This window comes from Microchirus variegatus (assembly GCF_963457635.1).
Source record: "Microchirus variegatus genome assembly, chromosome: 17".
Classification (NCBI taxonomy): domain Eukaryota; kingdom Metazoa; phylum Chordata; class Actinopteri; order Pleuronectiformes; family Soleidae; genus Microchirus; species Microchirus variegatus.
Genome location: NC_139818.1, coordinates 11,098,295 through 11,125,993, shown reverse-complemented (window position 1 = coordinate 11,125,993; position 27,699 = coordinate 11,098,295). Strand labels below are relative to the sequence as shown.

Sequence of the window (27,699 nt, the reverse complement as noted above, 5' to 3'; positions counted from 1 at the left end):
TTCCCTGCTCAAACACACCTTATTAAGATAGTCAGCTTGTCAGTAAGCTCTGATTAACGATCCATTTATTTGAATCTGGTGTGCGGGAGCAGGTTAACACCTAAAACATGCAGGACAGTGGCTCTCCAGGACCACGAGTCAGAAAACCTGGTTTAATGGAATATGATACAGGTCAAGGTGTTGACATTGCCTATAGATAGTGCAGATCTCCCATTGAATATGTGTAGAAGGTCCTAGAGGAAGGATGAATCAGCATGGTTAGGGGTTAATTAGGTTACAATCACCTGAACCTAACAATAACTGTTAGAGTATTTCTTCTTTAGAGAATGACTTGTATTAGGATTATTCATGAAACATTAAATGTAAATATTATTAACAGATTGCAGTGGCCCCGGAGCGCTAACGGAGAGTTTTAAATGGCATTTCGTTGTATGGTACCTGTACTGTATAATGACACATACAGCTCTTGTAATCTTGTAAATTTGGGCTTAAATGTATATACATTAAAATGTCAAATACTCTCAAACTCAAACATTTAATCCAGATCTTTTTATTTGTGGAGAGGGCAGAAACAGAGGGCAGTGGATGGCTGCAACCATGAACAAAAAAAAATCATTAAAAAAATACTACAAAATATTTTGTCACAATGAGAAACATTTCTTATCATTACAAAATATCAATTCATCCCATTTTTTTTTTTTTTTTTACAAGAAGCACTTCTTATTATAGCAACATTTCTCCATAATATGCGTCATATCACAAAACCCATATTTCACAAAGATATTTCCCTGACACAAACATTTCTTTTATAATAATGACATGATGTTGGATCAGAAACTTCCATAAAATGTTAAAACAAGATCCATCATTATGTTTTTGATATGAAGTAGGGTGGTGATGTATGTCTGTAGGTTGCCTTCATTTTTTGTTTGGTATCAATGATGGTCAACGATTGAGCAGCAGATGTTGTAGGTGTTCCATATTATTTTTTTTAATCTAACATACCATCGTTCCACTATGCAATAAAAAAAATGTTTGTGTTTTGTGAAATAACGTATTTTGTGATATGAAGACGAAGTGACATGCATTTCTGTTTTCAGACTCGGCCTGAAGCTAAAGCGAACTAAGTGCCTGCACAAGCCTGTTTATCACATGTAACCTCAAAGCAATATGTGAACTATACCTAGAATGACTTGAATACAAGCTTACATGTGGTTTTCATCCTTAGCTGTAGTGAATTTGTCAATTTGAATTTGTCCATAATATGTAGCCCTTATACTCAATCACTGATCAAAGAAGAAGAGCTGTGCCTTCAAAGATCACGACTGACTGTCTTTGGCAGAACATTTGGAAGAAAATAAACATTTGTTTATAAAACGTAAAATAAGGAACAGTGTTTTTCTCTTTTCACGTGATAATAAAGAATAGTGTAAACAGACATAATACCACTGAGTATATATAGTGTGTGCTGAGCGTAGGTCTATACTGGACTGTAACACCTCCTAATGTGCTTTTTCTAGCAAAGGTGACTGATAATAATATTTATCAGTACAAAGATATAAAAATGCCTCTTGAAAAAAATCTTATTTAAATTTTACTTTCTGTGGTTTGTGTCCAAAAGTGAACATCCAAGCAATCCACCTTACATTATATGAAATCCAAACTAATCAAAATATATATATTTCTGGGATTTTTGTCAAAACAATCTTTAAACATTTGTTTTACACGCTTTAGAAAAAAAAATGACGTTCCCAGTAAGAATCTAATGCGTAACTCGTACTGATCGTCCCATTGTTTACATTCTACTCGAACAGCAACTGTTACAGACAGGACATGGGGCAAATAGACAAAACCATTAGAGTGAAGGGCACATAGCTCTGTTTAATATCTGTCCATTCAGTGTCCGTCTTGGACAGCTGGACAGAACCAGCAGGCGGCAGAGGAACAGTGGCCTGTCTCTTACTGGTACCAGGGGGTCTTCCTGATCCAGTGGAGGGTGAAACCTGCATCTGTCCGGATCTTAATGGAAGCTGCCTCGGCCTCTCTGACCGTCTCTTTCACAGACTGCATCAGGTTCTGAGCATTGTGGACCAACATCTCAGTCGCCTGGTGGGGAAGTAGAGAAAAGAGAGAGTCAGTGATGGTTTGCCCATCTTCTCTACGGCTTTGCAATAGGATGGACCATAAGAGTCTCCACTTATCCCGACATGACATATCGATTGCTCACATGTAGCATGACAAAGTGTGTGGAAGACACCAGATGTGTGCTTCTGTTGTGAGATGACTGATTTTCTCCAGCCTTATCTGAATTAATAATCAAATTCAACTAAGAAAAGAAATTAAAAACAAAGTTCCCTCTTTCTACCACTAACTGATTCATGAGCTTAGTCTGGATGACAGGAAGTTCAAAAGCTTATTTCAGAGTGGGCTAAACCCAGTTTGACCTACTTTTTTGGCCCAAGTATAAAAAGACGCACTCCAATGCATTTGGAAATGTTTTCACACATAGATGGACCCAGAAAAAGGATTGTTTTATGTGCATTTCAATGAATAATGAATAATAAGGCACTCAATGTGATTTAGTACATACCAAATACCTCCCATTTGGTATATAATAAATTGTTAGTTGTTTTTTTTGGATTGGTGGTACCAGGACAATTATGTTGTAATAAAGAACACCCGTTGTATATTGAAATAAGTGCTGTAGCTGGACCTGAAAATCTTCTTTTGGCAGTGGTTTCGGCAAATAATGGGGATCTTGTAACACATTCAGTAAAGAAAAAAAGTTACTGCTGACCTGCTCCGACTCCTCTTCGCTGATGTTGGTACGACCCAGCATGGTGGCCTTGACTGTGGACAGGATTTTGAGCTGAGTGCTGATGGTGGGAATCCGTTCACACACCTGAAACAAGACAAAAAATTCAACACAGGGAAAGAAATTTGACACTAAAACAATTAAAGCAGTGAAAGGCCACAAAAAAGCCATTGACAAAGACGAACTGACCTGGAGCAGGTTGGTCCGGATACGCTTGTCAGTGCACTGCTTAGCCACTTCCTTTGCCAACCGTGTGACTTCATCAGAAGCCTTAGCGATGTCCTTGGCGCACTGGATGAGGGCACGCTTGTTTCCGCTGCCACCACGCACCAGACGTGACATTTCTGCCATGAGCAGGGCCATTCGTTTGGCAGCACCAATGATGTCATTTCCCTAGAAGGCACAGCAAAGGAAAACAAAATGAATACAGTAGCAATCAGCGTCAAAGTAAAAGTCTATGACTGCATCCACTTACTTTGCTGGACCACTTGCGAGCTTCATCGTGGAGCTGCCTGGCAGCTACCATCATGGGCTCGTTAACCACATCACCAGCCTTCTGCTCAGGGAACTCCTCATCTTTCTCCTCTGGTGGAGGAGGTCTAGGAGGAGGAACCTCACCCTCTGGAAGAGGAGGCTTGGGTGGTGCTGGTTCATCATTGAGCTACAATGAGTCAAAGTTGAGCACATAAGTCATTTTGGACAATAAATAAAGCAGTGTCTAAATTATTTAAACGTCAATTATTAAATAATAAGGAAAAAATAAATCTTAAACAAAATTACATTGAGCTGATCCAGTTCGGGAGGAGGTGGTGGGAAGTCTGGCTCTTGTGGCTGGAAGGCCTCCCTGACCTTTGCCACAGCACCAAGAATCTTATAACCTGAGTCCAGGAAGCCCTTCTGAAGACCTGGCGATCAAAACAAAAACATTTCTAATGACTACTGTGTTCTAATTACATTAAAAACTACAACCTTTAAATTAGCTTACTTGGATCTTGGATATTTCCTGCTACTGCCTTAGCGTTCATCACCATGGGAGAAATTGTCTGGCTCAGTTCATCAGATGCAGCCTTCACCATCTCCCTGAATTTAGGATCTTCAGAGTTCTCCACCTCTCGCTTCGCCACCAGGAGGATGCGATTGGCTCTGCGGGCGATGCTGGTGGCACCGGCGACCAGCATCTGAGGTTGATGGTTGCCCATGGCCACACGGCACTTATCCAGGTCCTTCTTTATGGCATCCTCAGAGGCGTCCAGGAGAGATTTGGTATCGATGGCCTCATCCACCAAACCTAAATATTCATAATGTGTTAATACAGGGGTTTGTAGTGACAGATTCAACTAAGAAATGATGAGTGATAAAGCATCTTTGTGGGGTGTTTTTTATCACCTGTCATTTTTTCCACATTGTCGATCCACTGATTCTTCATGGTTTCAAAATGTTCATATGCAGCTTGGTTGCCAGGGTTTCTCAGCAGGATACGAGCAGCGGATACCACCTAAAAAAGCCATGAACTGTCAGTTAACTGTCAGTTGAAGATAACTGCTGCAGACTTGGCACAAGAAGCAAGGACCCGTTACAACTCTGTGCCATAAATGCAGTGTGAAGGGCAGACAAAGAGACACAGATACGGTATAAACACTAAACTGTGGCATACTTGTGGTGTCAAGTCTCTCGTTGACTTGACAGCAGCCTGAATTCCCTCCACTGTGCTCTTGTTGGCGGTGCCGACAGCAGCAGCCTTCTCTGCTGTGGTGCCAAGCTTATTAGCATGGTTCTCAAAGTTGGCAGCCCTTTCGTCAAAGACCTACACATGATCAAATCAAACAATTATCCAAGAGTGCACTCACAAAAATATACATATAACAACCAGTGAAGGGGCCTGTGAAAACACAGTGGAGCAGAGTGACTGCGTCACTGACCTCATCTCTGTTGGGGGAGTCCATAGGGGCGGTGGCAGCCACTGCCAGTAACTTGATGGGGGTGGTGGTGTCACTGAAGATGTCAGACACTTCCTGAGTCATCGCCTCTTGCATCTTCCCTTTCAGGTCCTGGAAGGAGAACAAACATATTGCAACGAGTCAGTACATGCATGGTGTCTCATTAGATAAGTGAGGCAGATTTGTTCTTATTGAGTTTGAAAAACTCCAAATTAAATACATGTTTGTATTCTTTTAGGACTGCAAATACTCCATTAGCCTCAAATTATGGGAGGAACAGGGACATGGCAAAATAAAAAACAAATTTCTTCTGACTAAAATACCTTCAAGATTATTTGCTGACGAATTTTCAATAGATTATTCGGACATTTGAGTATGTAATTTGCACAAAGAGCATAATTCAAGACATAAGGTGCTAAAATGTCAATGACAGTATGACATATTCTACTCCATAATTTGATGATTTTTAACAAAGTAATCTTGTATTGAACAATAGTATATGGACTTTGGATATTGGATATAGATATTTGTATCTTAATTTCCCACTATGGCATTACCAACGTATTTCTTCCACCACTAGTAACCAGCAGAGGGGGTTGTGTGACTGTCTGCCTGCATGAATCCTGATCTACAGTATCATAGCAAAGTAACAGGTCTGAATGGAAAGGAGACTGTGAGTCATCTTACTTTCAAGGCCCCCTGGAGCTGCTGGGCCACAGCACGTGCTTGAGGGGAGTCCCCTTCGCCCCGGGCAGCCAGGTCAGCCAGCTGGGCCATGAGCTGCTCCACCTGCTCACACTTACCCAGCAGCTCTTGCCTGTATGGACCAGGCAGGGCATTAGCAAGCCTGCGGCCCTCTGCCACCAGGCCACGGATAGCAGCTTGACCTGGAAACACACAACGACACATATGTGTCATTAAATTAAATTAAATCTGCACACATCACAAAGAGCAAACGTGTATACTAAATTTGACATGAAGTCATCGCCTGCTTCTGCTTTTTTTGTATGAGAACCTAAATAAACCTATACATATTTATATAATTTTAAGGCAGTCTTACTGTTTTCATACATAGCAATCTACATGAGAAATAAAGAAAAAAGGTGCTTCTAATAACCTTCAGTTTACAGTGATTAAATCATCCAGGACCGACATAATCACTTTCAGATGTTACATTTTCCATAAAGGAGAAATTAATTTGAAGAGATGGAAACTCCTGGGATAGTATTTCTGCGTGATAAACAACTTTTATTAAAAAGCAACATCTTTTAAATTCCTTCGTCAATAGGCTGCTAATGCACTTGGTGAATAGTTTCGAAGATGTGTTATTTCATGTGTCTTTGAGGTTAGCACTTCCTTGATTCTTTTGAGGAACCAGTAGTTCTAGGAAACACATCAGCCTGCAGATGATGGTTCCGATTTAAGGGAGCCGGGCCAAAACCAGACAAGAATGAAACAATATGTTTGGGAAAAGTGTTGCACAACATCAAGTACAGTGGTAAGCATCATGTACAAAAAGTGGGTGGACTATAATTTAGCTTGAGCAGCTGTGGAAAGAATTTAAAGGAGTGTGAGAGAACGATAAAGAGACTTGAGGAAGTTGGTGAGGATGGGAGCCAGACTCACCAACACCACTGTCATCCACTGTAGGATTGTCAATCCAGCGCTGTGCCTGCTCAATCTTTCCTTCCAAATGAACAGCAGCCTTTGCAGGCCTACTGTTGGCCACAGCCTTGTTGGTCTTGGACTGTAGGTTCTGCAGAGCTGTTGCGATCTGTTTAGCCAGAGCTCTAGCCTCGGGAGTATCACCTCTGCCCCTATAAGGAAATAAAAACAGCAGGGATTTGAAGTGCATTTTTCAGGGTCTCTGCAGGTTTCAACAAGTCAAATTTAAGAATTTTTAAGACTTTTTTAAGATCATAATGAATACAATGTAAGACCCATTTCACAAACATAATGGCGCGCACAGCACACTAGCTAGTGGTGCTCGATAAATTGTCACCGGGCAGCACAGGTGGTCTACTTTAGTTCTGTGTTGTAGTTCTGTTATCACATTCTCAAAAATCGAAACATTTCAAAGCGAGACTGAAGGTTGAACGTTAGTATATTTTTAAGACCTTTCAAAATTGTATTTAAGACCTTTTGGGAAATTTTAGGAGAATTTTAGACATTTTAAGGCCTTAAATTCAAATTATTGGATTTAAGACTTTTTAAGACTTTTTAAGACCCCGCGGATACCCTGATTTTTATCATTAAGATAACCACTATTCAAAAAACCATTAATCAGTCTGAGACTGCTTTAGCCCTTACCTCAAGTAGTTGCATAAAAAGTGAAGAAACATGCCATTTATACTTTGAAGACCAATGACTCATACTGATGTCTGAAAAAGTTTAGATTGTAGCTATACTCCCACAGGAAGAAAAGATGTGCATGTTGCGATAGTAGCTTTTACGGCAAGCTATTACTTTTCATTTTTACTAGAAGACAATGATTGCAGAAACATGGAAGAAATCCCCCAATTGCAGAATAACTTTCAAGTCAGAGTTGATGCACAGTACTGGACCAAAAGTGTTTCCTAGCAACAGATGATGAAAATATTGAAATGTGAAAGCAGACCAGAAGGCTAAAATCCAAAGGCTGGCTACAATTAAATCCTGGCACTCTGGACACAAAATAATTAAATACAGCATCAAACAGTCTCATATTTTGAACAGTAACTTACTGTTTTCTGAGATCAGAGAGCTTAGCTGTCATAGCGGCGATCTCTCCAATAGACCGCAAAATGTCATCTCTTTCTTTAGGATCTTCACACATGTCTGCAATCCTTTTGGCCTCAGTGAGCAGGGCCCTGATGTTCTCCTCTCCCTCTGGACCGCCGTTAGGGTCAGCAAGCCAGTTCTGAGCAGGAAAGACACATTAAAAACATACCAGGATAACAGTAAAAAAAACTTTCACTTGGGTTAATAACTCACCTGTGCAGCATCAATCCTTTTTGCAATGGCCTGTTTGGAGTTAGTCATGGCTTCCAGTTTGCGAGCAGCATTTTCCACCTTGCCAGTCAGCACGTCAAGGCCTTGGGAAACCTGCTGGGCCTTCTGCATGGCGACTGGGGATGCCCCTTGACCTCTGAGGTGGAAAAAAAAGATACTTGGATACCACCATCTTCAACATACAGACTACACACACACATTTTCTTCTTCTTTGTTCTTGAATGTACTTTCTTTTATCCTTAATTTTAAAGGTGCAGTATGTAAGAATTAGTGGCATCTAATAGTTAGACAGCAGATTCTATTAAACGTACGTCTCTTCCGCTCCCTTGCCCAAGTGCGTCAGTGAATAACGGTGGCCTTCACATTTTAGAACAGATGTTCCTTTGTTTTGCGTAGTTGAAAATTTGAAACACATGCCCTGTCAAGTTCGTCCATTTGGGTTAGAAGGTAGAAACATGGCAGCGCAAGGTGCTCTTGATTAAAGTACAAATAAAAGGCTTATTCTAAGGCTACAAAAACTAAACTAGTTCTTTCTTTAAATCTAGTACTTTAAAGTTCCAGAGTGGAACATCTATAACCCCCAGTGGACTTCTGAGTAATAACCAAAACAGTGCATGCTCCATGACCTACTTTTTTCTCTCCTGGCCATCCCCACTCTCATACATACACATGCACAGTTATATATAGAGAGAAGATAAAGAAGCTACGCTTATGTTTCTACAGTGCTTCGGTCAGTTATCTCTTAATTATTGTCTGTTATTGTCTTTTTGACAACTTGTCCAGACTGCATCCAGGAAACATGGAGCTGCGTGGTGAAGGAAACAGCAGCAGCGGTTATTGGCATGGGTGACCGTGGCATTTTCAATATCGCACATTTGCGAGAAGCAACTGCATGAAGCTGTCTCCTTTTAATCGCACCGTGTGCTTCTTCAAACTCTTCTACTTAGTCACTCTGTACAACGGGTTTAATGTCCCCACAGACACAAACCACTGCTATACTGAGAGACACACAAAGAGAGGTTTGTAGAGCAGCAAGGCTTAATCAGCATTGTGTGAACTCATTTAACAATGTTTAGAATGTAGCAGACATTTGTTTATATTTAAAAGTTACACGGCTTTAAAGCTATTATACATTTACCAAACTGCATATGGGTAGTATATTCAGTTTCTGCCAATAAACCCTTCTAAATGTTAGACACTGGACCTCTTGACAAGGATCCTCTTGTTTAAGAATGGTATTTCCTAACATACAGATTCTATTTCTAGACAAGGCTCAAAAGCATCTCAATTTTCAGAGGAGTAACATAACCAGGGTTAAAGTAGATTATAGATTAATACCAGGCAGCTGTTTTTAATCTAACACAGGGTCCCTGGTGACAAAGTTCTTAGCAGAGGAATATCACTTCCACACTATAATCTGCCAAATTACTTTTACTGCCATACACTTGCTACCTTTTATTGATGGAAAATTAAACCACTTTTCAGGAGGATTTATCAACACAAACTGCACAAACTATAAGATACATGCAACAACAGAGCACGAAACTGTAATGAAAGGAACATGATCTGTGTGAAACGGTGAATTATCTTATTACAGTTGTAACAGATGAAGCTACGGAGTACTTTCTGTTGTACCTGGCTCTCATCTCAGACACCTGGTCAGTCATCTGGCCCAGGGTCTTGGCTGTGCCCAGAATATCCCGGCGCTCCTTTCCAGCACACAGCTCACCGACTTTCCCAGCTTCATCAAGGATCTGTCGAATGGCCTGTTCACCTTGGTCCCCTTAAAGCACAACATGCACCAGTTAGACGTGCCAATAATGTCACTTGATTCAATTGGGGTTGTGGCTTCGGATGCAATTAGCAGCAGAATGAATAGATTAAGGGAGAGCACATGTTTATTACCTGGTTGAGCATGTGGATCCCGCAGCCAGTTCTTAGCCTGAGCCATCTTTGAGTCGATGAGTCCCAGAGCCCTCTTCATGGCCTCTGTATCCTTTAGGTTTAAAGGACAGAATACATTAACTTTTAAAAAAAAAGAGTCAATCTATGACCTTTCGTATTTTATATACTGTACAATGTATTGATGAGCTCTAGATAAATCATGACATGATTATTAGCAACACTGAAATTTCATGTTAAGGGTTAATTTCAAGTTCATTTTCCTGTTCCATGTCATTCAATTACAATCCTACTTAGAAATCAAGTCATGAGTTATTGTCTTGCGTAAGTTGCATATTCCAGATGCTTTTGTCGACTTGGCGTTGACAAAATCAAAACCAGTGTTTAGTTTTTCTGCAAAAACAAACCCAAACAAATAGCACAGTCCATGAGCACATTACTAACATGTTTATGGTACGGTAATGCATGCAATTTACACCAGTCTTTTCCCATCGTCATGATGGAGCATTTCATGTTAGAAGAACCAAATGTGTTTCCATTGTATCTCAATCGGACTGGATAGAAATACAACAATCTGTGTAACTGTGAGGCTGACTTTGGCAATGAGTCCACTCATTGCCAAAGTCTGACAAACAAAGCAGAGTCCTGTGGGACGAGGAGCAAAGCAGGAGACCACAGGGAATAAGTGAGTCACTGAGTGAGTTTGTGTTTTGTTTTTTTTGTGGTATAATAAACAGGGTTTCAGAAAAAAAAAACTGGTTCTTTACAATGCAGCTTCATCACAGATCAGCAAGTGTTTGATAGCAAATCAACAACACACCATTTATTTTTTTTAAAGATGTCTGAATCCCTACAATATTCACGTCGTCAAAATGAAAGAGAACAACAAGCGTATGTGTTTGCATAACTGGGAGTGTGGAGTAACAGATCTGAAAAAAAAAACAGGTAGAGAGGTGTGGAGTTGCATCATCAGAGCTGTGTGGGTGCATTAGTCTACTGTTCATACTTGCACTGCTATTGGTCTGTCAGCAACCAAAGTGTGTGTGAAAGAAGCCATATAATTAAAGTGAAAGACGGAAAGATTTAGGACGGTTCCTCTCATTGAAATGCATTTTTCTTTTTCCAATAAACACAGAGGATGGCGCTGCTCAAGATTTAGAAATGGTTTGGTTCGTAACAATAGCAAATGGGGATCATTTTGGATTACAGGGAGTTTTTAGTGTTCATGGAAATACAATTAGTGAGAAAAAAGAACAGACTCTAAAAAAATTTGAAAAGAAATTAGTTAACATTCAACAAAATCAAATTCAAATTTTCCATGCGTCTTCCTCTCATGACAAATTAGGATAAAACCAGGTTATGCCAGTAAAGCAATGTGACCCAGCAGAGAGGATTCTCATGAATGGATGACAATGACACCCAGATCAATACTACATGAGTCAGCTCAATCGATAACCAGAAAAGCTGAGAACATGTGTATGCCGAGGTTCAGATGACATAAAAGAATGACACACAGATATTGATACCAAGTCTTTGTCACATTATGAGGATAATCGATTAAAAAAGAAAAACCACTACATTCAGCAACATTTCAGAAATACAATTTGAAGACGTTCAAAATGCATCAATGCAGTGGCTGTAAAACACTATCCAAACTGCTTATTTTTCTCATTCATAGATGAACTGAATGTTTAACCTCACAACAGTCCTTCTGCAAAAAAAGCACACAATGGCACCACAAAGCAGAGACAGCACACACATCTGTCAGACATGCTGCTGTGCAAACAGGGGGCGAGAGAAGTGAGACTTACCTTCTACACGGGGTGAAGAAAGAAATAAACAGTAAAAAGAAAGGAAAAACGACATAAATACAAATGTTTAAATGGACACACCAGCTGAGACCAACAAAGAAGTTTGGACACAGAAAAGAGAGATGCAGGAGGCCATTTAGATTTCAACCTATTTGTTGATTGAGCAAAGGCTTTCAATTCTGAAAGTAGATCTTTTCAACAGATAGAATCTGACATGTTGTTTTCAATTGAATATTACATTTTTGTAATTTGTCATTTTCTGGCTTGATGACAAGCCAACAAAACAGAACAGTTATTCACTGTCTTCTAAACTTTAGATGAGTTTCATCTAAAATTTTTGGTCCCAGAAAACCATTAAGTTTTTCAGTGACATTAGGAAACTGGCAACAATCAAGTAATGCTTGCATAAACAGATATATTAGTCTTTTTAATGCCCATTGACTGATATGGAGAAGTTTGAATGCTTTAATCGATGATGTATGATAATGTATAATACTTGGTGTATACATTTTCATGTTTCAATGTTGTGCTTCAGCACTGTCATCGGGGCATCCTTGCTAAAGAGGTTAATCTGAATGGCCTTTTAAATCAAGGTAATAATAATTTGGAGCATTGGAAGAGGACAAAAGCAGAGCAGACAACACAGAGGATGCCAAAGATACACCAACTACAAAGAGACACAAAGAATGTTGAAGCATGCCTAATTTAATCTAAGCTTAAAATTCTGTATTTCTACCTGTAAACTTTAAACTATTGTCTCCTGGTAAAATAAAGTGAATGTCTTTTGTTAAAAAGAAACAAAGCCATTCTGGGAGTTTGTCAAGACAAAGTATGTGCGATTTTTCTCATACTATAACACCAACACAAGTTGTGATACTTCAAGATACATAAGCACGACCAAAGAGTCTCTTTTTCTTCTCTTATGATTATAAGTAAGTGTGACTTTGATGATCTTTAACATACCGTGTTAAATGTTCTGTGTATATTGTACATGTATGTACCTTGTTGGCCCAGGCGTCCTCGTCCCAGGATGTAAGCTGCAGCACTCTGATGATTTCATTAATTTCAGCACTCATCTTCTCAAAAGTGAAGTTACGGTTCTTCAAGGCCTCTTCTACACCCTGGCTACCCGATGTCTTGGTTGTCACAAATATTTTGATACCTACAAAAAAACAAAAGAAAACTTAAAACTCAACATTTTGTGGTTCAATAACACTAACCTAAAATACTGCATGCAGAATTTGCATCAGCATATTTGATTATACATAGGTATGTATATATATTCATGAATATGAAGATGTTGTAGTGTTTAGTTAACCTGAGATGAGGATAGGCAGTAGCTCTTTGACTGTGTTCATGGAGTTGACCAGCATCACACGATGCTCCTGGTGGGTCAGTTCCTGCTGTCGCTCGTCGATCATCTTTGCCATCTTTGTCATTCCTGCACAAAGGCAACAAAACAAGCAAATATAAACGAAAAAATAAATGTACATTTAAAAAAATCAATCCAGCTGAAGTGGGATTTCATAACACTGCCAGTGCTTGGACAACATGAGAAAAGATTTAAAGAACTTAATCAACATGCAAAGGTGCATTTGTTGGAGCATCATAAAACCATCAAACTTGACATGCATAAAAGTATTAGGAGTACAAATATTGACTATTTTATCCATGTGATGAGGACAACTTTATGTAGATAGGACTTTCACTTGAAATATTTATTCAAATTGAACAGCCAATTCACAAAATGTGAATGTGAAAATGTTGTCTATATTTAAAAAGCAAAATGTAATATTGAGCCACTGTGGTAGAAACACTGACCTGGTCCTAAGTTCTTTGTGTATGTGATCAAGTCCTCCATTGACTCCACCACCTCTGCCACAGTCAGGTATTCAAGGATGCCTTTGCACACGCGAATAATTTTACGCACCTGTGGTAATGGTGAGATCAAACAACAACTGATGTCATTTTTAAAAAAGAGATTGTGAAAGCACACACAAACAGTCTGGTTTCCATGACTTCAGAGGACATTACATTGACTTCCCACTAACTATGACTTGTCTAACCCTAAGCTTAACCTAACCAGTTGACATATCTTCACCTTAAAATATAATAATTTTCATTATGGGGACATGATTGATTGATATAGGAGTGTGTGAACAGATTTAATACCCTCACAATGAGCCATATCTCAAACACACACACACACACACACTATCTGTCTAATTAAATTCTGACAATGTTGCCAACATTCCAGGCTCTTTGTCCTGCATCACTCGCAGCTTAATGTTAACTGCTGGAGTCACCACCTCACTATACAGAGCGATCCCTGAACTGAATTTAAAAAACACGACAGCATGACTGACGGATGACTCCTGCTGAGTCCTGCTGACTGCTGCACACAGCGCTGGGACGCCCGCCTGATGTCAGCTCTCACATAGAGCTGATCTGCAACTTTTCTATTTTACCGTCTGTCCCCGAGAGGATAAAAAGAGTGGACCTGATAGATTATATTCCTGCTTGGTGTAAGATATAAAAAGTGTTTGTGTAAGATGAATGTGAAGTTCCACATGCGTGTCTGCTATCTTTTTCCACTCCCCTGTCTCATTTAGTACAACTACAGTACCCAAGGGGAATGCAAGAATGGTTATTGTCATTATTCCAGAGCGGAAGAGCCTGTGGTGGTAGACCTCTGCTCCACTACCTCTGTCTATTAAAGGGATATTAAAGCTCTTCTAGCTCAGCTACTGCCTAATAAAAATGAATGCTGCAACCTTGAACACAGTTGCAACCTTATATATAACAGCTATGCTCTGTTGTTTCCAGTCATCATCAAACTAGGTTGTTTTTAATAGCTTTGAATGAGAGACTATTAAGCAGCAGAACCTACATACTGTCATTTTGAATGTGTCTTTTATGAGAATAATAAAAATGCTACAGTAAAATTTTAGCTACTTACTTTTCAAGAAACAAATTAGGATATAACTGACATTTGGATACGACTACTTCAATCATTCCAAAACATCAACTTTAAATATATGATGTACAAATAAATGTACATGTAAGTCAACACCAATGACTTATAATGCAGTGGGAACACAAGAGGCAGGGAAATCAATGCTTCCACCATCAGCAGTCTCAGTAAAGCATCAATGAATTCACATATGTTTTTGATGTTAAGGGTTATATGACCACCACATCCTGAAAAACGAAGGAAAACTGACCAAAATGGATGAGGTGTGCCGAAAAAAACCTAGAGAAACATCTAGCTCGGTTACTGAATCAATATTTACTTCCTGCAACAACTTCTGCATTCTGCTGTAAAAAAAACTTCTGCAATCTGCCATTTAACAGATGTTTAAAATAAAATAAATAAAAGCAAAAAATGCACAAGTGAATAAGTGAATACCTCAGCTTCATCAAAAGTCAGGAGCAGGTCAGAGGTCCCAGAGAGGATGCCCCGGGAGCCATCAATGAGGTAATCCCGAGCAGGAACAGAGTATGGATCTGCTTTTAGCATTGAAGCAGCCTGCACCAGCTTAGTGCATGCGTTCTCCACTCTGAGAAGAACAAAAGAGAACTGATATGAGGACCAAAGCATTTCAGGAGCAAGATGAAAATAGCAGTAATAAGAGTCTTGGAGAAACAACTGGTCATAACCTACAGAAACAACTGCATTGGTTTCACCCAGATCAATAGATTTTTCCCTACAGAAGGATTAAATTGTGAATTTTGAAAAGCAATATCAAAGCCTAAAAAGGCTTTCTGTCATCCATTCAAGGTCATCAACCAGGTTACATTTGACTGATACTCTATGAAATCAAAAGAAATTTGATTTAAAAAAATGTTTTTTTGAGAGTAAACTGAACTCTTCTGTTAAAAATGTAAACAATACAATTTGTACAACAGTTCTCACACCATGTGATCACAGCATTTACTAATCTTTCACCTTCAACTACCTTTACCAATAAGAAGAAAAGTAAAAATGGTTCATTATTGTACAGATTGCAGTGAATTTAGGTGATATAAATAGAACTGATTTAATGCACATCTGCACTTATGTTAACGTGGTCTCCCGGGATGCTACTTGGACTTCAGCGTGTGAAGCTCCCCTCTGGCTGGCACTGGCCCAGTTTATCTCCTGCTCACAGAGAAATATAAATGATTGCCTCCTAGGTGTGATGCACTCGGTGACCTCCAGAGCAACAAAAACTGCAGGCTCAGGCTTCTGAAACGGTGTCATACATGGCACCTGCATAGCATCATAATGGCCATATTGCACAAAGAAATGGCAACAAGCCAAGGAACACCACATTTTCCACAGTATATTAACTTTCTATTTTAGCCTCCATGCCAAATGTTGCTACAGTAACATACAGTAACACAGTTTTGCAATTTGCAATGGGGCCAAACACTAAGAGCTCAGTTATATTCTAGAGAAGCATACAGGCTATAACCTGACATCGAAGTTGACTAGTGCATGTATTTGCTATGGCACAGCGAGGCGGCAGTGTCCTTCAGCGTGCACTAGCGAGTAACAGCCATGCATTAACCGGACCCCGACAGACACTATATTTAGTGGAGGAGACGCATTCCAGCACTTGTGCTGATGGATGACGACAGGGTGACGATGTGACTTTGAGGCGCCAAATGTGTTGAGCCTGACAACCTGTGACTGCCAATGCGTTTCATCCCTGACCTTGGGGGAGGGAGGGAGGGAGGGCTCTCAGCACTCGCCTCTACCTCCCGCCACTCTCTTCTCTCATGTAATAATGATCAGGACATACTGATATGGACCAAAAGCAGCTGGGCACAAGTTGATGATTTATGAAGGAGTGTACACTTCTAGATCAATGTATGAACTTAATTTAGTGTGAGTTTAAAGGTTTCAATAGAAAAAGCAACAGCAACAGCAGCAGCCAGAGCTATAAAGCCATGTACACTATGGGTTTGTGGCTCCTGCCTTGACCAGGATGTATCTAAATTACACCAGGACAAGACTCTGAGGCACATGACATTCCATGTCTGACCTTTGTTTGGGCACAGTCAGCCATTACTGTAACAGATAAAGAGAGAAAAAGACCCAAAAAGTGGCTCGTGGGTTCAAAAATCTGGAGAAACGTTTCCACCAAGTGGCAGAGTAAAGCTCAGTTTGCCACTGTACAATTTGAAATGGTAAGCTCCCATTTGGATTGAGCTTCCACTGCAGAGTGCGTTGGCTGGAGAGCATGACATGATACCAGTGTGAAATAATTGAACAAAAACAGAGGAATGTGCCACAATAAACACTGGTGTGTGGTGTCACTTTATTAATTAAAAAAAGAAACTCAAGTATTGTTGAATTATTTCTCTGTCGTGGCAAAGGGGCCTGAAAACGTTGCTAATTAATAACTGAACCAAACTGTACTACTTGGTGGAAAAGGGTGTAATTATTTCATGGAAAGCAAATTCATAATGTTTTGGACTCTCCTGTACTGGAAGAATTTGAAGTGTGCAAAGAAATCATTTGGTACTTACTTGATGAAAGCTGGTGGCATGTCCCTTTTCATGATCTGGTCCTCTGTGGTTTGTACAGTATCCTTCCCCACCTAGAGATTATGAGTGAAAAGTAAGTCACGGAACAAAAGGTTTCATGTAAACAAAGCAGCAATGTACAATCACTGAAGCACACAAGTATAAATTATTGATGAAGGTTTCCAAATAATGCTTTACTACATTCCATTTAATTTTGATTGAGAAATTGGGATGAATATAATAATTTCCAAAACAATTATTTTGCTCAAAGAACGTGATAGTGTATGCTAAAAAACTCTAATTAACATGTTGGCACAAGTTAATTAATGAAAAAAAAAGCAAGTGGTTTCAAAATGACTTCTCTCACAGGAAGCCAGACGTGTGAACGTGACACCCTTGTGGAGATGATTGACAGAATTCTGTATTGACATTGAAATACTGCACAATCACATCCACTTTTATACAACTACTTGAAGTTACAGGACTGTAGGAGGAGGAAACCTATGCATCACTCTGCAGCCTTTGCGACTGTTAAAGGTTTCAGTTAAAGATTTTTCCCTTTTTTTTGTAAATGCAGTAAATTGTGATCATATGATTTTACCTCTGCCAAGGAGGTTACTTTTTTGGCAGTGTTTGTCTGATTGTGAGCAGTATAACTCAAAAAGCGAAGGGCTGATTTGAATTAAATTTATTTGGGGAATGTTTTATGTGCCATGAAAGAAAATGATGAGATGTTGCTGGTGATCCTGATATAGATTGAGATTCAGGACTCTCTTTTTAATCACTAACTGTACTTTTCCCATTAAAAGAATCATAAAGCAGACACTAAAAGAAGCTGAGTGGAAGTCAGAGAGAGTAGATGAATAATAATAGCATAAACATTCAAGTACAACGGAATCTGTGCTTCAGCAACACAAAAGCAACCAAAATAACAAATCGATTGGCCTCCATCTTATTAGGGATCCTCTACTTTCATTGAATGTGATTGAGGTTATAGTTTTATAATTAGGTTATGACCAAAAAACCTGCTCATTAGAAGGTATTGAATCAGAACAAATGTTTCAAATTCATTCAGATAGATTGCCATTTTTGAATAAGAGTGACGTGTAAATGTTATAATGACCAGCCAGAGTAGGCTACCGTTTCATATTTAGTAACTGAAGAAGCAGGGGCTGACCGCAGTCACTCACACCCACTGGAGACACACACCTCCATCCTCAGTCATGATGACTAGCTCATCAGTCATGAGGGTTCTGTATCAGTCAACACTTCAAGCTTTGGCAGTTGCTCAGTAATGCTTTAAGTTTACATCTATTACAGAGCACTAATCCCACTTATCAATTGCATATTAATCTGCTGGACTGTTCCCACAAATTTCCTCTTCACAGAAACTCTTTAATCATGCAGTTTTCCAGAAGGATGTCCTGTGACTTGTCCAACAAACCTATATTTCAATGAGGCAGCTGTTGGCGGGGGGGGGGGGGCATCCAGGTCTCTGCACAGTTATAATGTGTAAAGCAGCTGAACGCCTCTTTCTCCTTCAAGTGCCAAAGTGACTCACCTCCCCCACAATGACCTCAGCTCTGTGGGGAGACACAGTTCACCCACGTCAAGATGCCAATGGTGAGCGATCACACATGTTCATACTGGCACCCCAATTACGACTGGGTGAAATGAGGTGCATCATTTTATTTTACATGTCCAATAATTATTATTATGACAAAATAATATATTAACAGTCACTGTCACACAGCGGTTGTTCACCGATTTCCATGTGCTGAAATATCTTCTACACGTTGACAGTGACGGCTCACTGAAGCTTTAGATAATACCGATATGAGATGAGCAGAAATTATGATGCATATTATATGATGCATATACCAATACAGAACTAATGTTATTCTAAAATTGGGATACTCACTATAAACAAAGATAATCCTAATACTGCAGTTAATACACTCTTAGAAATAAAAGTGCTAAGTAGAACCATATAGGGTTCTTCGGGTTGTCCTCATAGGAGAACCCTTTTTGGGTTCTAGGTCGAACCTTTATAAAAAGGTTCGACCTAGAGAAGGTTCTCTGGATCAAAATGGTTCTTACTGGAACCAATAGTGTCCCCAAGAACCCTTGAAAAACCCTTTCCTAAAGAAATGGTTCCAGGTAGAACCTCAGCCCCTGTAGAAGGACCCTTTTGGAACCATTATTTCTAGGAGTGTAGTGTGTTTTAAGAAAAACTCTCAAAGTAAAGTTAACAATGCTCCATGCATAAGCAATATTGTTATATTTGTCTCCAGAGCAGAGATGTAAGAGGGTTCAGGAAACAACTACTACATTTACATATTTAAATGGTGATTCAAAAAATATTTTCAGCATACTGAAATTTACTGTGAATTTTATGGTATTTTCTTACACGCCTAAATCACATTGATGTAATTAAGGAAAATAAAGGAATAACATAAAGATGTTAGCTCAGACTGGGAGGATGAAAAAAAATCCATCTGAAAATTATTATTTTCTTCTTTGGTAATTTAGGATGTAGTCTTGGAGTTGTGGTGTGGAGAGCCTGTCAGCATGTCTGACTACAGGCAGGAGCAGAGTCATTCCAGATGGTTGACGTGGAGGCTGAAATGGAGCAGAGACATACATCTCTTCAGTCTCTTACTCACTGGGCCAGAGGGACTCTTGTGTGGCTGAAGGGTTATAAATTAGGGCCAAAGGTTGAGCTAAACTAAAACTGAACCTTAGCAGAGGATGTGTACCTCAGAGTAGAGTGGAAGCATACATATGCCACCCTGACATTCCACAAAAAAGGCTACAGCACAGGGAAACGGGGCACGGACAGTGCAGTGAACAGAAGTGATGGAGGAGGGAGTAAAACAAAGATGTTACAGACTATACAACACACTACATTGGTTGAAGTAATAGCACTGTCTGGCCTTGGACAGGACAGGTTTTGCAAACAACATATTTTTGTCTTTTTTTACCGTACACTTGGCATAAAAATCAACAGCCAAATAATGCACCGCCTGCTGGTATTTCACATTCACTCATTTGGCCAAAAAGGAAAATGGGAAATGCAGTGTCAGACAGAAAGTTCAAGAGGCAGTATTCCTCTTCCTCAGGTCACTAAAAATGGCTTAGAAGTCATTAAACATGTTTGCTATGTCGACAGCACGTCCAGCAAAAGTGTTGATTCAAGTCTTGGCAGCTGTAAACTGTGAAAACATCATCCCCAATAGAAAACTTGCTACGCTTGTTTGTCCAATCTGGAGGCAGAATGGGAACACTGTGAAGATTTGTACAAGATCAAGTCAAGTTCAGACATGATCTAAATGTAACAAAGGCAGAACACAGATTGACGACACTGAAGGCAAGCAAGGATGGTGAGTGTGAGCTAATTTTAACAAGTGCAGAGTCATATTCTGACCAAAGCGTCATGTGGCAAAGTCTGAAACTGAGCAGACTGAAGACTGTTTTATTCATCAAATCATCTCTATCTTGTTCCTGCTCCCTGCAAAGCCTCTTCCTGCTTTGTGAAGTTCAAAAACAGGCCACAGCCACAGAGTGGTCCAAACTATTTCCTGCAAAAAATAGAACAGTGACTCAAGTTTATAATGTTGTTGTTAAGCAGTTTTTGCTACTTGGCTATTTTTGAGCCTCTGTCAGGATCATTTTAACTACCGACTCAATGACTGGTATTTTTAGGCAACAGATTTGCTCTGACAAAAATAAATGATAGTAAATGTGTAGTATGTAAACAATTTAGAAGGCCATTAAACTGTTCATCTGTTTCAACTTGAATATATTCAATTCAAAATACTACAACTACAAAAAGTGCTGGAAACAAATAATGTTTTAAATTCTTTCTTGAAAAGTTTGTGTTGATTGTATTGTAGCCAGTAAAAAACAACTTGGCATGTTGATGTGACAATGGATACTAAGGACTAAGGACAGAAAAAGGCAAAGAGAGGAAGTGATAGTATGAGGGCTTTGAGGTTTTAAGATCATTCCCACAACCCGAAACACAACATAAATATATCTTTCCTTGAATACATTCGAGCAAGCCACTTCAAAGGGCATTTATTCACTTCCACCATCTTTCTAAAAATCTTTTCCTGAGTCATTTCTTTCAAGTTGTCACGTACAACGTTTGCGGCTGACGGTCCCATTTGCCATTTTTATCTGGAGTGGAAACACTGACAATCTTTTGACCATCCAATAGGGCTGTGTGGAAGTCCTGTGTTGTGGAGTGGCTTGATAAAGTGGCTGTTCCTTTAGAATAGACTGGGCTTTGTTGACGGTGGCCCATCGCTCTGCTCGGAGAAGAAAGGCTACACTGAAAGCCTCAAGGCTGCCAAGACACAGTCCGTCTTTCACATGATGGGTTGCTTTACATAATGCCGCCGTAATTGTGGTACCCACAAAATTTATGATGGCAAAATTCTTGCAAGCGCAGTCTCCGTTGCCCTTAGCAATGTCTTAGAAATAAACTGTATATTATCCTGCGCACAGGTTTATGTCCTCAAAAGTACAACTCAGACACTGATCCTGCTCTAAGTGACTTTGTACTGCAATCCGATGAGACTTGCTCACACAAACTGTTGTTTCAGCACTCCATAAGCTTCCCGTGATCAATAGTCTCTGCAAGTGCTCCGTTTAGAGATATCAAACGGATTTGGACAATAATGACTCAGAGGGGAGGACAAAAAGGTTGCTCTTAAGGTCACAACACCTTTATCTTGCATCTCTCGAGTGGTGTCAAATGTGGTTTATAAATTGGGCAGAGGATGTCGCTACACATGGGTTGTCCAAGGTGATGAAAGACACAAATCAAATGGCCCGCTCTGCCACGGTAAAACAGAGCCTGCAACCAAAGGGAATATATCACAGCTGTCCACTTCATGTTACGGGAGCTTAGCAGCTCAGACAAGGGAGCAGAGCTCATCAGTTTAAATCCTCCTCCTAAAAAGAAGAGAGAGTCAATAAAGGCTCAGATGAGCTGTCATTTTCCACCAGGAGGAGGACTGCTAGAACAACAAGGAGGATGCATATACTCATATACTTTGTTCGTAATCTATTTTAGAACATATCTGAGAAGTAACCACAAAGTTTCCCAATATGTGACGCATCAGACAGAGAGCAGAGAGAATTTCAGAGTAGTTTCAAAAATATACTAGATTTAATTCTCACTAATTAGACGTTCATTTTTATTTTGTGGAAAGAGTGAAAGCCTCAGTGTTTTTAATTCTCTGTCACGGTCTGCAGCTTTACACATTTCCCTGCTGAGGTAGAGGGGTTTCCCTTCACTGGCTCGCACTCCCCACTGTTCCCGGGAGGAGCCGACAGCTGCTGGGTCTTCCTGACTTGGCTCTCGGCTTTTCCTCATCATTTCAAAACTCTACTGGAACCTCATGGTGTGATAAAGTTTCATCGCAGCAATAAAAAAATACGTCTTTCGATGCAGTGCGAATCCTTACAACAACGATGCAAGATGATCTATTTGCTTTGGAAGCGACACAAGCGTTCCATATGTGTTAAAAGATTTGGCTTGACAGATTGCAGGAAGCTGGAGAACAAGCTAATAGGAAGTGTTTTGTTTTGTACACTTATAACCACTTGAGTTAATGAAAAGTTTGTTTCCCATTTGTAAAGGATTTAACAAGTAGAGGATTACAAAAAAAAAGGCCTCATCCAGCACCAGAACCACTGGGTGCTTTTAAAAATGTCCTTAACACAATGTCTTTCTCTTCATTTAAAAAAAAAACCTGCTGAATACTTCCATGTGTCCTGCTGCTGCTCCCTGAACAATGAGTGAACTCGACTGAGTCATTCTTTACAAAAAGAAAAAAAATACTGCACTAGTTAAAGCCAACGTTTAAATGTTGCATGTTTTTGTGTTGTTGCTAATAGTGGTTTTGTGTAATGTCAGCACAATGGTAACTAAACTGTATCAGTACAGCAAAAGATCTGCACAAAAGAGAATCTCCGCATGACACATGAGCCTCCTGATCCTGATCTGTGCAAACAGGAAGACAAACTCTTCCTGCTTTATCCATTCCAGGACTCTACATCACTGGCATTCTTTTTTTTATTCCACGCCTATAAAAGGAGCTATAATTATCATGTACAGCAGGCCTGAAATAAACAGGGCCTATATCATGTATTCAGAGGAATGAGTGACACAGGGTTAGCATGTTGTTCTTTCATTTTGAGCAGAAGGAATCACTTACTCTGTAATCTACACTTGTATATTTTTGACTGTTTTGGAACAGCAGTCTTCTTCAGTTCAGAGGAGAAATCTACCAGGCCAGTTGCTACTGATTCAATGACACACCTCAGTCTCTACCTGAAACTTCAACCTTAGAGACACGAGACAAGACTAATGATCCATAGGCACCACAGCTGCATAACATTACAAAGAAAACAATGTTGTCAATGTCTTTTTTTTTTTTACAGCTCAGCAGGTTTTCACCTCGGTCTTGTACTCAGTCTGTTACTCTCTCTGTTGATACCACTGTTGCACAAGGCTTCCTTTTTATACAAAAAAACTGAACACAACAGTTCTCACGCTTTCTTTAAGTAGAACAGTCAACCACTGAAGCCACAGTCAAAATAAGACATTCACCAAATAAAACTTGTGTTGTTGATAAAACACTTGATTGCATACATTGATAAAGCTGACAGACTGTTGTGGGTCGAGCTTTTCTCTGTGGGAGTCTGCTGATTGATAATATCACTTAGTATTTAACAAAAGCTGCACATTCAAAGGATTTTACTCGTCAAACCCCCCCCCCCCCCCCCCCATCAAGCCAGGATGCATTCCCGGAAACTATGCACATTCCTCGCATTCATCTTTAATCGAGATGCAAAAACAGTGAATCGGAAGAAGCGGAGCACTTGTGACAGACACCATAGTCGACTTGTGATATTTTTGTGGTCATGCAACACTTCAAGTCAGTGAGTGAGAATCACACATTCATCTTCACGAATTTGAAAAAGTGAAGCATTTCAAATCTGCACATTTATCAGAGTGCAGCAGCTCTCCTGAGACAGATTTAGACACCAAGCATTGTCCTGCAAGTTTATCATTCTCTATTTTTGTCAGGCAATGCAAAGCAGGCTGATAAAAAAAAAAAAAAGGTACAGCCATTTGTAACCAACTTTCATTTGGAGTCTCATGTCATTCCAGCCCCGTTTTCATTCTGGTTTCATCTAACGTCAACCTTGGTGAACTTTGTGTTTAAACCTTGGGCTCAAGAGATTCCGAACATGATTCATGAAGAAGGACGTCTGTGTGACATGTGTTTTTTTGGGGACAACACAGGCATTAAGGTAGATAGCTTTTCTGTTAGTGTGTCTGGAGAAATGCAGCCACACTCAACATTAGATAGCCTTGTCACTTTCCTTTCTTGAATATGATTTGCACCAGGAAACATGCATTAGCGAATAAGGCAATGCCTTGGCAGGAAGTATAGTTTTTTTTCCAATTTCCTGTAAATATTTACTAGTCCCGCAACCCTCTGGTGGAGGATAAAGCGGTAAATAATGGATGGAAGGATATTTACGTCAGCAGTTACATAGAACAGAAAGATACCATGTTATCTCATTAGCAATGTCTGACTCATGCAATTCGCGGGACCGAAAGAAAATTTAATCTGATCCTTAACTTCAATGAACTCATAACACTGTCCATGTTGTCATGTTGCTAGAGCAACTGGAAATAATTACAGGCCCATCCATTTATTCATGCCACTGTTGGAAACATCTGATCACAATTCTAGAGGATGTCTCGAGAGAGCCTGGATCATTTCACCCCAAGCTAGCTGTGGCTGCACAGGACATTATCATGGGCCAAGAATAAGAGGCACTGTGACTGCATATCTTGATGAAGTAATCTCAAACAAAGTAGTGTTCCTATATTTAAAGCTAGGGTCAGTAATTTGTTTCTGAAACACAGTTCAAGCTAACAGAGGCAAGTTTGTGGCATCAATCGGTGAGACTGCAAGATGCAACAGATTGGAGGACCATACCCTTACTTAAGCACAACAGGAAACTACTGTGTAAGGATAATGTTCATCTAGTTTTGCATGCTTCACAAAGTTTGTCCATTTGGGATGCTGTAGAAACATGGCAGCCTCCGTAAAAGCAAGGCAGTACATATAAAATACTTAGTTTATGGCTTCAGAAAGAAGACGATTTTTACTTTTAAGTATGCAAGTATGCAGACAGACTTCTCATAAAAAGTCACGTCTATTTTTTGTTGCTAGTGCATGTTTATTATAATTCACTTGAAGGAAAAAAAATTAGATGTTTCTACAATGACCATTTTAAATAGATCTATGATTTAATGAACTGTTGTCCAAAGTCTTTTGGTATCTGCTCAACATAACACTGACAGTCTAGTATGTGCATCCCTTTGTTTACATATGAAACAGAACATATTCATAGTTTTCCTAAACGCCTTACTACAACGTTCCTTAGAGGAAGGAAGTCTGGTTAGTGTCGACAAACATATAGTACGTCTATGGCACATTGTGTGGGCACAGACCCAGAGTTTCAGAGTGAGCACTGAGGAAAAACAAAGCCATGGAATGAAGTGGACTGGCATTTGGTGTTTTCTGACCGCAAAACCAACAAGATAAATTATGTTCAGTACGGTTAAGCAATCTTTCTTAACTAAGCACTCCTTTGCTGACATAAGACCCCATGAGCAATTGTCCAAATGTATCGCCCAACAACTGCCAAAGGCTGTATGCCTGACCAGGCTGTCAGAGACAACAACACACAGGAACTGTGTCTGCCTTAATATAGCTTCTATCTCCTTTCCTTAAAAGTTACAATATCTGCTGACAGGCACATCATATCGTGCCATTAGTTTGGGGGACAAATTTTCAGGAAATGGCGCTTGCATCGGTTGGTGTTATTATGGTCACAATGTGGTTATGCGGAACAACATAGTGGTTAGGTCATTTTTTATTCTAAAAATACCTGAAATTCAAAGTGGAGCATGTAATTTAATGGTTTTTTGGTTTGTTTTTTTAAATCAGGGTTTCAAATTCATAATTAATAGCCAAAGACACATTTTAATTGCTCCGTGTGGGTAAAATAGTACCATGTGCAACATCGAGATATGGTATTGGTAATGCATATGCTATGGTGCATTGAGAGTAACTCAAGTAGCAAATTTTCTCAAAATTGTGGTTAAATCTCAAGATTTTTTAATTTTGGGCAACAGGTTACTGTTCTATATTCATTTTGGTGTATATCTAGTTTCTTCCACATTTGAACATTTTAACGGGTATTTTTGTATTACAGTACCTATTGCAAACCTACAATACTAATATTTCCCAGAATAACCCAAGACACAACCTTTTTGAACTGTTGCACTCTGGAAGGCATGTCAGAAGTAATGATGTAAGAATTAACCGGCTAAAAGTATTGCTTTTATTCTAAATGGAATAGAAGGCCTGCATCCCCAAACTACCTTCGATGGTGGTGTTTGTGATCAGATCTGAGCATGCACTCAGTTTTCAGACTTGAAGTAACTACAAACTCTTACCAGTAGATGCTTTTTAAAGAACAAGCATTGTTAAATATCTGTAGAACCACTACGTCAGACAGTAAACAGTAGACAGAAGACAGTAAACTATTAACATGTATGTACTTGTATTTGTACCTCTTCGGGACCTATTCTGGTATAAACACTGACATTGTCAGCCTGACAATGTCAGGACAAGTAGTCCAACGAAACCAAAACCTGGCCCTAATTAGGCAGAAGCTCATTTACAAAAGAACTGGTTAATTTTAGAGCTAAGATTTGGTGATTGCAAGGGATTAACTGGTCATAGTTATGGTGAGGTCCAAATAAATCAAAGTCCATGCAATTGAAAAAGAAAAGCTGCACAAACCTGTTTTTTTGTGTTTGTGGTGATAATACATTGTATCACTGGTCAAGTTTTGGTACAAATCAGGGAAATCAAATGGCCCATTTACTCTTGTTGTTTAGTGTATAAACTGACTATTTTAAAGTTAATTCAAACTCAGTATTTGTGCATATGAACATGAATGAACAGAATGTCATTGAGCGTCTGTAGTCACACAAACCAGCAGCAGAGCCTACGTCAGGACATGGCAGTCAGACTAGAGAGGAGGCAGGGCATATTTTCAAGGGGAAAAGGGCGTAACTGCCCTTTGCCCCGAGTCAAGCAACTTTAGGCGACTTTAAACAGCCTACATACCTCTTAACTGGCATTAAATAAAGAAGACAATGTTAGCTTAATTCGTACTCTGGTGAGTGTTGCTTCCCTAAGCACCGAATAACTTCACTTTGGGAGCTGACTGTGCGGGACAAAGAGCGACAGGTAGCCAACAACACACGCCTACGAGAAAGTTACTCACCCGGACCAGGTTGCTAACAGCCGCCTGCACGGCTGCGACCGGCGCGGTCAGATCTGGAATAGCTTTCCCGTCAACTTCACCTTCTTCGTGCATTATCACCAGATGGGATATCTGCTGAGCCACCGGCTCCAGGATACTTTCTATCGTCTTCGTGTGAAAGACCGGCATGGTGACAACTTTAGAGCACTATCCAAGAGGAAAAAAGTTATATATCCAACCACTTAAGGCGGTTTACTACCAAACTCCCGCTACAAAGCCTTAAAACAATCCCGGTAGCTTTCCTTTTTTTTCTCCCAGGACAGTTTCACCGTCCGGTGTTAGGACTACAACT

General features: G+C 39.7%; 1 protein-coding gene across 1 annotated transcript; it reads right to left on the bottom strand.

The window, feature by feature from the left end:
- Positions 1-546: 546 nt before the first annotated feature.
- Positions 547-27,697, bottom strand: LOC310939138 (vinculin). The gene is made up of 21 exons (XM_083903804.1): positions 27,369-27,697; positions 16,974-17,044; positions 14,866-15,016; positions 13,278-13,386; positions 12,775-12,897; positions 12,458-12,618; positions 9,649-9,739; positions 9,379-9,526; positions 7,726-7,879; positions 7,476-7,651; positions 6,379-6,569; positions 5,440-5,639; positions 4,735-4,863; positions 4,470-4,619; positions 4,202-4,310; positions 3,801-4,103; positions 3,596-3,720; positions 3,291-3,476; positions 3,005-3,208; positions 2,798-2,902; positions 547-2,106 (listed from the first exon to the last, which is right to left on the bottom strand). Exons 1-21 carry the CDS (start codon positions 27,534-27,536, stop codon positions 1,960-1,962), a joined length of 3,201 nt encoding a protein of 1,066 aa, XP_083759930.1. The 5' UTR covers positions 27,537-27,697; the 3' UTR covers positions 547-1,959.
- Between the last annotated feature and the right edge of the window lie 2 nt (positions 27,698-27,699).